Source organism: Ruditapes philippinarum, unplaced genomic scaffold, assembly GCF_026571515.1.
Source record: "Ruditapes philippinarum isolate M1 unplaced genomic scaffold, ASM2657151v2 ctg8759_1_1_1_1, whole genome shotgun sequence".
Classification (NCBI taxonomy): domain Eukaryota; kingdom Metazoa; phylum Mollusca; class Bivalvia; order Venerida; family Veneridae; genus Ruditapes; species Ruditapes philippinarum.
The window spans coordinates 2,107-14,718 of NW_026861619.1; the positions used below are offsets into that span (position 1 = coordinate 2,107).

Genomic DNA, 12,612 nt, shown 5'->3' on the forward strand with positions numbered 1-12,612 from the left:
AATCAACTATATACATACAAGATATTTTTACAATAATAACTTAACTCTGAAGAATTTGATGTAAAATATGGGGCATAACATATGCTGTTAGCTTACAAATTTAACCCTTTTACAAGTACAGAAACTGATAGCGAACACATTATGTTGGTGTTGTCGTGACGCGGCTCATATTTGCCAGACTTGTCATAGGGATAATAACAAAAGGGTTAAAATGCTTGTGAAAACATAATTTAACAATTATTAAGAATTTATGGTTTAAAATAAGTCAAATTAACATACACAATACAATTTTAGTGATTTTCTGGCTCACCTATATATAACAGACTCCTATAAAAGGCTCTTCCCCAATTTTAAGTCATGCAGTTTCCCTAAAATTCTGAATATACACGTGCTTTTTTACTTCCCAATTTAGCAATTTTAGCTTTATACTTTTCCCCCCAAATTATAGCCTCTTCCCAATTAAGTGAGAAAAATCACTAGAATTTCCATATTTATTAGAAATATGCACATGGATTTTATCATTTAGGTACAATGTTCAATTTTCAGCTCTGAATTTGACGATGACTCGTTTACGAGCCAGGATCTTATAGATACGGCCCCTACAGCAGGCTATGATGACATTTAAGAAGCTCCTCAAAGAATCTAATCAAAGGATTGTATGTGTAAAAGCTGGGAAATGGTACGAGGATTCATGTCAAAGCTGTTGAGGTAAGAATATTGAATTGGTCAGGGGAAAAAAGGGATATCAAAGTACACAGATTTATTAACTGTTGGAACACACTCAATACATGTGATGGTTATGGCAGGGCCGGCTAAATCAGTTTTTCTATATTGTCCAGTTGTCCCAAAGCCTGTACAGATATGTGAATTTTTTTTCGGAATTTACAAAATTATTTTATAAATATCATACGGAACAAGTAAAAACGTAAAGAAAAATATAATATATACATGTATATTATAATATAAAAAGTAAGTCCCCAAAATCATATTTTGCGGACCCTGTATGGCTGTACTTGACCACTTGTGTAAGATACCGGCCAGTCAAGTAAAGTTGTCTGCTCAATATATGCTTTTCATGTTGATATTACCCTTTAAAATGATAAATGGACAGTTCCAAATTCAAAGAAGGGCAAGTCTTTTGTTTGAAATTAAGGGGTTTTCAGGTTGGAAATGTTTGTTATCTTAGTATGTTGTTTGGTTCCAAGATCAAAACATATATTGCAGGCTTCAGAATGTCCTCTGGATGTTCAAAATTTCTTGTTTTTAACCCATATAATCCGAATAACGGAAGGTGTCTTTGCCGCCAGTATAGAACCAGGCCAGAATTCATGTTAGTTCAGTCTTACAAGACTCTATACTGTTGAAAGCTTACTTTTTGTATTTTTTTTTTAATGAAATCCCTAAAATTTGTTTGAATGGACTATTCAAGTTATGGGTTAAATCCTTGAAAAAGTTTTCAGCAAAATTCACAACATGATGAGTATTAATAAAATGGAAATAAAAAACATTTGAGCCGCGTCACGACAAAACCAACATAATGGGTTGGCGACCAGCATGGATCCAGACCAGCCTGCGCATCCGCGTAGTCTGATCAGAATCCATGCTGTTCACTTACAAACACTATTACAAGTAGAGAAACTGATAGCGAACAGCATGGATCCTGATCAGACTGCGGGGATGCGCAGGCTGGTCTGGATCCATGCTGGTCGCAAACCCATTATGTTGGTTTTGTCATGACACGGCTCATTTGCCATTATATGAATAGCTTAAATTTATTTTTACCTTGTGTTTAAGGAGACCAGTAATGCTGAGATAGAGGCCAGTAAATCGGAAGACACCGGAATGGTTCTCAAATCTGTTTCATCTGTATGCTTGACAAAGACTGGTAAAACTTCCAGTCAAGCCCCTAGTGAACCAGAATCCAAAAAGAGTAGTAGAAATTCAAGTAAGATTGATAATTAACAAAAAAAAATCATAGGATATTATAGGTGATATGTAATCTATATATGAGCCGCATCATGAGAAAACCAACATAATGGGTTTGCGACCACCATGGACCCAGACCAGCCTGCGCATTCGCGCAGTCTGATCAGGATCCATGCTGTTCCCTTACAAACCCTTTTACAAGTAGAGAAACTGATAGCAAACAGCATGGATCCTGATCAGACTTTGCGGATGCGCAGGCTGGTCTGGATCCATGCTGGTCGCAAACCCATTATGTTGGTTTTGTCATGACACGGCTCATATATACTTATAAGGTAAATATTGAGCAATATTGATGAAATAAAATAAATTTTAATTTTTGTAATTGAACTGTAAAATTTATTTTTTTGTAGCAGTGAAACATATTTTCTGTATTTTCACTGGTGTCTTGCCAGACTACTTTCTTCTATACTAGTATTCAGTCAGTACACAAAATTTAAGGGCAAATCATTCAAATTGTATTGTCTCAAAAGAGAAAAATTAACATAAAAAAAACCAGAAAATTCATCCATAAAAATTATCATATTTCACTCGATGCTTTTGCAACTTATGAAATATTGATTTTCATACCACTCGGTGAAAATAAATTCTGTATTTATAGAAAAAACTTGAATATCCTCTACATATAATATTGCATCTGTTTCGAGGTTTATTTTCCAAAATTACAGTTTTCTAAGAACCATTTTTTTCTCATATTTTAACAACCATAAGGAAAGTCTTGCTTGTAATTTCCTTTCAGAATCTTGTTGGTTTTTAAAGAGCTATTGCCCCTGAACATATAGATAAAAACATCCATGACAGATATTATTAAAAAATCAACACAATTTGACAATGAAATGTGTGGAAACATCTGTCTGATACCATACTAGAGTAAACTCCACCAAATTTGTGAGATTTCAGTTCAATTGGAATTTTTTTCCATAGATTTGGAAAAATTAAGTGTATTTGCCATTGGGAATGAGTCTGGTATTTAGACCAGTGGTGACACTGGGTAAAGGCAATAATAATGTGTAATGGAACCTAGTATTTTATATTTGAGCTGCGTCACAACAAAACCAACATAGTGCATTTGCGACCAGCATGGATCCAGACCAGCCTGCGCAGTCTGATCAGGATCCATGCTGTTCGCTTACCAACCCTGTTACATGTAGGGAACATCATGGATCCGGATCAGACTGCGCGGATGCGCAGGCTGGTCTGGATCCATGCTGGTCGCAAACGCACTATGTTGGTTTTGTTGTGACGCAGCACATTTATGTGGAATATAAGTTCAAGTCCCAGTCATATCTTTATGGTAAATAATATCTCACATTATTGCAGGTGGTAAAGTGTCGATAGCAGATGTAATCACTTCCCCTTCACCTGTAAGAAGTAATAGCAGTAGACGGTCAACCCTTAAAGCGCCGTCAATAAAGAAGAACAAAATATCCCTCGTGCAAGTTAGTACTGAGATAACATCTGTGTAAGTCTCATGTTGTCATGCATTTTACACTTAACTTGATAGTCTTACTGTAATGCTTTCCTGCCAAAAATTTCTAAAATCAGCCAATATTGTTATTTATCATGCAACTGCTATGGTAACTGCCCAATAACACTTGCCTGATAATTATTTTTGATATCACGTCAGTAGCCTGATATCAAAAATTAGCCCCTTCCCATTTTAACGGACTTTTTTCAATTGCTTATATTCAAGCATTTTCATCAGCATGTGAATTCTACAATGTAATCTCATACCCTTACAAGTCTTGAATCAATATGCGAAATTTATTTATTTATTTATTATTTGGATTTCAATTATGAATAAATTAGATAGCGAATAGTTTTAGCACCAACTAAATGAAGTGACGTCATGATTTATATTGCAAATGTCATCATCGATGTTCACGTCATACTATACATGTAATCATAACAAAAGGCTGACGATTTTCTTTGAGAACTTGTAAATGTTTACTTTATTTCGCCGGATTATTATTTAATAAGTGAACAAATTGTTTCGTTTAAAAAATAAGACGCATGTTTGTGTAGCTTGTGTTTGATTGCCGATTTGACTTTTCTTTGATTGAAATTATCGTGAACTTTTGAATTTGACAATTCAAGACAAAAATTGCAGTAAAGTTTAGTTTATGTGATTCTAAAAGGATTTTTGGATCAATGTTTAAATTAAAGGTAAGAATGTTATCGTATTAGGCCTACATTTTGTTGTATCTTTTATCCGAGCCGAAAGAAAAAATGGCCGCCAATTACAAATTCTAAGTGTCAGGGGCGGAGGAATTTGTTTTCAAGAAGTATTTCTTTTAACAAAAATTCCCCTTTTTAACAAAATTCGCTATTTAAAAATAGATTATTTTGTTATTTTGACAGTTATTATGTGATACATGATAAATAGAAAAACATGCTACTGTCTTTTGATATCAATTTTATCAGACTCGGCTGATATGGGCAGAAAGGGCTCGGCAAGCCTCGCCCTTTCTAGCCCATATCAGCCTCGCCTGATAAAATTGATATCAAAAGACAGTAGCATGTTATTCTCTATAAATCGGCCATTTCCGGATTTTTTTTTTCACAATCTTTGGTATTCAATAATTTTTAACCGTTTATAACCGGAACTTAGTACATAGCAATAATGATGTGTGATGAATTTAATACATAGAGAGGAAGGATGAGTGATTGTAAATAATCTTATGCCCAAGATTTTGAAAAAATTACATTCAGAAATAACCGATTTGCTACGATATTGGCTGATGTTCATCTGGATCAGCGGAAAATGTATTTATTACTAAATTTATTGAAGTTGTTGAATAAAATAAATTTTCACATAAACCCTGGTGCAGGAGTGTATTAAACTCTTTTAATAAAAATAAAATCAATATTTCACAAGTGTAATAACACTTTAATGCGATGTCATTTGCGTTATATAAAAAAAAACAGCATTTAAGCGAGCTAATGTTAGCATTACACTAATAGGCATGACAATAAATAAATACTCTTTTTAATTATATTAACCATTTTTAGTCCCCTACCGGTTTACCGGAGGGGACTTTAGGTTTACCCTCCGTCCGTCTGTCTGTCCGTCCGTCCGTCTGTCCGTCCGTCCGTCCACAAAACTGGATCCCGCGATAACACAAAAAGTACTGAAAATATTTTAATGAAACTTGATATATGGATAGATGGCACTATGGAGATTATGCACGTCTTTTTCTTTTCTTCCTATGTTGAAAATTCTGGTTGCTATGGCAACAAATAGACTGAAAATATGGCAAATTTTACACATAACCTGGATCCCGCGATAACGCAAAAGTACTGAAAATATTTTTATGAAACTTGATATATGGATAGATGGCAGTATGGAGATTATGCACGTCTTTTTCTTTTCTTCCTATGTTGAAAATTCTGGTTGCTATGGCAACAAATAGACTGAAAATATGGCAAATTTTACACATAACCTGGATCCCTCAATAACGCAAAAAATACTGAAAATATTTTTATGAAACTTTATATATGGATAGATGGCAGTATGGAGATTATGCACGTCTTTTTCTTTTCTTCCTATGTTGAAAATTCTGGTTGCTATGGCAACAAATAGATTGAATTTCAAGATTATTGATTCAAGTTTTTAAGTTTTTTCACTATAAGTTCTTTATTTTTTAAGGTATTTTCTTCAAACTTTAAATATAAGTTGCTTGTCATCAACCACATCATATGTGACAAGGTTTACAACTCTAGCAAAAAATTTATCAGTATTAGCTCCCTTGAACTTAAAATTTTCATGAAAAAAAAACATTGTTTTTTTTAATAACTTCTTTTTCTGAATGTATCTACTTCAAACTTCATGTAAATGTTTCTTATTGTCACTCAACATTTGTGAGTGTTCAATACTCTACTAAGACTATTTCCAGAATTATGCCCCTTTTGAACTTCGACTTTTTTTTGAGAAATTGGTAATTTTTACTCCAACTTCTTCAATCATGATAGGATTTTAAAAATGTTATATTTTGATAACAGGGATGTTTAAAAAATAACTTTAGAGTGTCCTTCAGTCCGTCTGTCTGTACATAAAAACTGTTTCCTGTGATCACTTTTAAAGAACTTTTTCAACAAATTTACTTAAAATAGGAACCTAAGTGAATGGCCAATGGCCCTTCAGAATGTTGCTTGGGCTCTTACCGGTAGGGGACTTATGGATTGCTTGCAATACTATGATAATTGCTTGTTATTTTGAATATGTGATAATAGAATATCATTCATGTATTTGTGTAACTTATTGAACTCATTGAATAAAACAATATTATTCTTGCCAGAGGCTCACATAATATGATATTGTTCAACTCATTCAATAAATTCAGTATTAAACCTTAGTAAAACTCATTCAAAATCCCCTATATGTATTCATATAGTTTAAACAGTAAATTGAATAGTATTTTCCATGTATCTTTACCTTGGTTGATGCCAAAGCAGCAGAAATGGCTAAATCAGAAGTAAAGACAGAAAAGGTTTTGACTTGTTAATGTCTGAGAAACTTTATTAATTTTGACAGCCTATTGCGAAAAGAAAGACAGCTACGAGACCATCTATTCTTCCTTAAGTCGATATTCAATGTTCTTAGAGCTTTACATAATCTTAAAGTGAGGGACATTCGGTCAAAGGTATGTATGCTATGTTTCTATTGTTTCCAAATTTCCAAATGTTTTGCCAAAGATAACATGCATAATGTTTTAACAGCCCAATATACCCCAGAAATGCCTTTATGCTACTTATGTGTCAAATAATTTTACATTTAGCCCTACTTTCTTCAGGTAACAAGCATCTTACATGCTCGAAAACCATTCTTTAAATGTTACTTAATTTAAGTTTGCCATTATATTTATTAGTTTCTCAGGCATTATGCGCCTTTAAATGTTTCCAAAATTCCAAATTCCAATTCTAGATGAACTTCCATTTCTATGTAGCATAACTTTTTCAGTTTTGAATATTGGCATTTTATTGTATATCATATGTAATTTTTCACTTGGATTTATTCCGGCCAGTGTTGCCTGCAATCAAATGATATGCAGAACCTCCTCAAAAGTGTTTTTTTTTTTGTTCATGAGAAATTCATTATTTCCACTAGTCTATATTATATATATAAAAAAAATCTGGAAATAATTTCCCCTTGTAGTAAGAGATATATGAAGGAGTAAAATTCACTTGTATTTAGTCATGAAATTGTAATACTAGTATGTTTATAAAATGTGTATCAACATTGAAAAGGGAAATAAATCTAAATTATTATGTTAAGAGTAAGGGAGGCAATTAAATCAGTATTGTCTTGTATGCAGGGGAGACAATTAAAAAGTAGGGATAAAGTTTATAAATATTTATGATTAATACAATAAATTTCAAATTTGATTAGGAATATAACTCAATGTTTTGTGCCTGTAGTGTTGAAAGTTATATTGTAGCTGCATGTCTACAGATAAGCAAAAATATTTCATAAAAATCAAATTTGAGAAAAATTTAATGATTTTAAGAAAAGTAAAAAAAAAAATCAAGATTGACAAGTTATAACTTACATGTTATGTATGACTTAAGACTGATTTAGAAGAAATAATCATCACATTTTGCCTCTTTTTTTTTTGCATGTTTGTCTTATTTTTGGTAATTTATGCTTCTATTTGGTAATTTATGTGGATTGTAAGTGCTGTTTGCAATGTGTAAATTACTTCCTATGACTTCACAATATTTTACTTTTAAATACATTTTCAAAATTTTCATGAAAATTAGCATGATGCTGCTTTAAACAAAACATGTTTAACAATAATATTGAGAAAAGGGGGGAAGAAAACTCTGTTATTTATATTTGCATTTTCGGGCAAGCTTTTAATACAAATTAAGTTGTTAACACGATTTACTAGTATCTAAGGATTGTTAACTACGTGGGTTCAAACCCTGTCAGGGGCAAGCCGTTGTTTCCGTGAGCAAGAAACTTGACACTCATTGCTTAGTAGATCTACTGGTTGGTTTCAGGAACGGATTTGGGAGTGTTTCAATAAGCTTATAGCTTCCAACACAGTCAAACTAAAATAAATTTGTATAAACTCCAAATTTATCTATTCAGGTGCCGTTGTCAAGGGAGGCCGTAGAAAGACTACAGAGGGATCATTTCAGAGAAGAAGATTACAGTCGTGGAACATACGTGTAAGTTAAAGCACACAGTTCACATTTTTTAACTGGTGAACACATGTATAAATGTGTGTTGATATAGCATGGTTAATAAGGTTTTGAGTGGTGAATGCAAAACTCATGAAACAAATAGATTTTGCGAGGTTACTTAGAAATTACCAACTTTTCCAAAGTTGATCAACAAAGCTAGTGACAAGAATAAGTTCTGTTGGAGATTTAGTAATTTGTTATATACTTATAAATGAAATATTGAAAAACATTAAAATTTCTGGATATATTGATAATAGAATGCATATTTTCATGTTCCGTATTTTCACAGTGAAAATTTCTTTTTCATTGCAGTGAAACATATTTACCGTATTTTCAATGGTGTCTTGCCAAGTGGTAAGGTGAAAAAGAGAAAAGTTTTAATAAACAAAAAATTCAAGTTTATAAATACAGGATTTATTTTCATCATTTTTTGTATGAAAATTATCATATTTCACTCGTGGCTCACAGCCACTCATGAAATATTTATTTTCATAGAACTCAATGAAAATAAATCCTGTATTTGAATATCCTTTATATATTGAATTAACTTATTGCTGATGGGTTTGGATAGTGTTTTAATTGTGCAGAGTTGCTTCCCTTTATATATTGAATTAGTTTATTCTATATGTATAACTTCAATTTCAGTGACTTCAAAATATTGTGACACACAAGTTGTGAGTATTACAGCATGTAACCTCACCCTTTTCTTTCATAACATTCTGCTTTAACTTATTATAAATTGCATGAGCTCATGGGTTTGGATAGTGTTTTAGTTGTGCAGAGTTGCTTCCCTTTGTAGTTTATTTTTAGAATTGTAGATAGTCCAAGCATGCTGTTTAATAGAGACTGTCATGTAGTTTATCAAGAAAGTCATACAATACTTTTGTTTAAAAGTTCATAAAACAAATAAAATTGACAAATACATGTAAGTGTGTAGAGTATTATAAGTATAATGCATATTATTCATTTCACTAAAAAGTGAAATGTTCTGCCAGAAAAAATTCAAATTAAATTGGTAAATAACGGGGTTTGGATATGCATGGTAGAAGTTTGTATGATACCTAAAGTAGATAGAATTCAAAAGGTACTTTTTACTTCCTTTTACACCTACTCTTCTCACCCTATCTAGCATACTTAATTGTTTCCAATTAACAACCTCCTACCCCTCTAATAAGCGCCCGCCCTCCACCACATTTTGTAGAATAAAGTTCTTACCTTATAGATTTATAATCCAAAATGAAAGAGCAATCCAAAAAATCCAAATATTCTTATTCAAAAGATAACAATTAATGACCCTCGAGTAATGTAAATCATTAAAAAAGTAATCCTGTATTTTATATTAAATTATAATAATAAATAATGACTTTTATAATTGAATTTTGTCTTTAGTAAACACATTTTTAAGCACATTTTTTTTAGTTCTAATTAGCAGCCCCCAACCCCCTTTTGAAAAAAAACTGCAAGCCCCTGGGGGCGTTTAACTGAGACAATTACGTATCTTTCACTGTCTATCATCTTTCAATACTTTCTCTATCTTTCCTTCTTTATGTATAATATATACTACAGTTCTCACATACCCGGAGGTAGGCAGCCGAGGTGGAGCACTTACAGAAAGTGGTTACAACAGCCGGCGCACTTCTTTAGCCGAGGACCCTAGCGAACTTGGAGATTTCTTGCAAGAGGATCCTTTTTCAAATGAAAAGAAACCAACTCCAGCAAAAGAACACAAAGGATTATTTGCTGTAAACAAATCAATGCATTTGTCCTACTACTTTTTTGCCCAACAAAAATGTTTTTCAACTTCATTTTGAAAAAAAGACTTTCTTCTTGATTTCTGTTAAACCTTTCAGAACTTTGATCAAACTCTTTTCTCTACCCCAATATGTGTTCTAAATATGCATTATGACTGTAGGATAGATCTTTATAAACTTTTTCTTCCTAGTTCCTCAGGTTTTCTTTTTTTATTATATTCTTGATTTTACGGACATTTTAAATTGTGACATACATGTACTTTCAAGATATATCTCTGTTTAAACATATTTATCTAAGCTCGATTGAGAAAAAAGTTCTTGCAACATATATTAATCATTTTCGAGTCCGCTTTCTGGAACCAACCAGTACTGGTGTCATATGAACAAACATGGTCGTGACCCAAGTAGGGCTCGAACCAATGATCTCTGGGTTGAGAGGCCAACACCTTAACCACTAGGCCACCACTTTCAAGGTATATCTCTGACAAAATATATATATTTTTAACATTAATACTTTCAAGATATATCTTTAACAATAATAGTTTCAAGATATATCTACAACAATAACACTTTCAAGATATATCTATAACAATGATACTTTCAAGGTATATCTCTAACAATAATACTTTCAAGATATATCTATAACAAAAATACTTTCAAGATATATCTATAAAAATGATACTTTCAAGATATATCTCTAACAATAATACTTTCAAGATATATCTGTATAATGATACTTTCAAGATATATCAATAATAATAACAATGATACTTTCATGATATATCTATAACAAAAATACTTTCAAGATATATCTATAAAAATGATCATTTCAAGATATATCTATAACAGTAATTACTTTCAAGATATATCTCTAACAATGATACTCTCATGATTAATTTCTATCAATGATACTTTCGAGATAAATCTCTGACAATGATACTTTCAAGATTAATCTCTAACAATAATACTTTCAAGATATATGTCTAATAATGATACTTTCAAGATGTATCTCTAATAATGCTACTTTCAAGATGTATCTTTAACAATGATACTTTTAAGATATATCTCTAACAATAATACTTTCAAAGTATATCTCTATCAATGCTTCTCTGACAATAATACTTTCAAAATATATCTCTGGCAATGCCTCTTTCAAGATATATTTGACAATGATTCCTTCAATTCTTCTTTATCAATGATACTTTGAAGATATCTCTCTTACAATGATGCTTTCAAAAAATGTCTTTGACAATGATACTTCCAAGATATCTCTTTAACAATGATTTCTATTTTAAGTTTGCACACCTGTCAGTCACAATTTTTATGCCCCCACAGAGTGGGAGCATATAGCGTTGCACTTGTCCGTCCGAGTGTCCGTCCGTCCGTCTGTCCGTACGTCCCGAAATCTTGTGAACGCAACTCCTCTTAAACCAGATGGCAGATTTTGCTTAAACGTCCAGGGATGAACAACCTTAATGTGTAGATGGTAGTAAAGGAAGGAATTTTTGCTGCGACCAAATTTAACAGAATTATGGCCCTTTGTTGATTTTTTCACTATATACTATGTAGAAATTTTGTGAACGCAACTCCTCTTAAACCGGATGGCAGATTTTGCTTAAACTTCCAGGGATGAACAACCTTAATGTGTAAATGGTAGTAAAGGAAGGAATTTTTGCTGCAACCAAATTTAACAGAATTATGGCCCTTTGTTGATTTTTTCACTATATACTATGTAGAAGTTTTGTGAACGCAACTCCTCTTAAACCGGAAGGCAGATTTTGCTTAAACTTCCAGGGATGAACAACCTTAATGTGTAGATGGTAGTAAAGGAAGGAATTTTTGCTGCGACCAAATTTAACAGAATTATGGCCCTTTGATGATTTTTTCACTATATACTATGTAGAAATTTTGTGAACGCAACTCCTCTTAAACCGGATGGCAAATTTTGCTTAAACTTCCAGGGATGAACAACCTTAGTATGTAGATGGTAGTAAAGGAAGGAATTTTTGCTGCGACCAAATTTAACAGAATTATGGCCCTTTGTTGATTTTTTCACTATATACTATGTAGAAGTTTTGTGAACGCAACTCCTCTTAACCCGGATGGCAGATTTTGCTTAAACTTCCAGAGATGAACAACCTTAATGTGTAGATGGTAGTAAAGGAAGGAATTTTTGCTGCGACCAAATTTAACAGAATTATGGCCCTTTGTTGATTTTTAGTTTTCAACTTGTGGCACATGTAGTCCAAAAAATATTTGACCTAGAGTCATAAGATTGACAGAACAGTGGCGTGTGGGGGCATTCGTGTCCTATGGACACATTTCTAGTTCTCTCTCTTTCTCCAACAATTTATGTAGAACACCGAGACAGAATACACAGCAAAGTCGGAGACTATCGGTGGCCTCATACAACCAGGGGGGCTTTAACCCGCTTCGCTCGTCTGCAGCAGACACTTTTGGAGATAATGCTGATCTTTTATCTGATGATGAAACGCAAAAGAAGACGCCTGCATGGCAACAGAAGACCTCAGACCTGTTAGTGCTTATTTGTTTTATAATCTATGTACTGGGGCCTTGGTGTCACACTTTTTGGTTTCATGTACATGAAATAAGGAAGTTTTGCACAATTCACAGCAAGCTCTCAATGTATTAGACATGTGGTTTTAAGCATAACTAATAACCCTAGCAA

At 32.7% G+C, this 12,612-nt stretch overlaps 1 protein-coding gene across 3 annotated transcripts in view; it reads left to right on the forward strand.

Annotated features, from left to right (window-relative positions):
* Positions 1–583: 583 nt before the first annotated feature.
* LOC132716321 (uncharacterized) overlaps positions 584–12,612 on the forward strand; it is a 32,064-nt gene continuing 20,035 nt past the window's right edge. Inside the window, exons 1-5 of one of the 3 annotated variants that reach the window (XM_060699568.1) lie at positions 584–708; positions 1,795–1,945; positions 3,304–3,445; positions 6,518–6,626; positions 8,078–8,157. In XM_060699568.1, the coding sequence (XP_060555551.1) occupies positions 1,843–1,945; positions 3,304–3,445; positions 6,518–6,626; positions 8,078–8,157 (434 nt within the window). In that variant the 5' untranslated portion in view covers positions 584–708; positions 1,795–1,842. Of the gene's footprint in view, positions 709–1,794; positions 1,946–3,303; positions 3,446–6,517; positions 6,627–8,077; positions 8,158–9,738; positions 9,915–12,281; positions 12,459–12,612 lie in introns of those variants that run through there. The other 2 variants (XM_060699567.1, XM_060699569.1) reach the window with 2 other exon arrangements.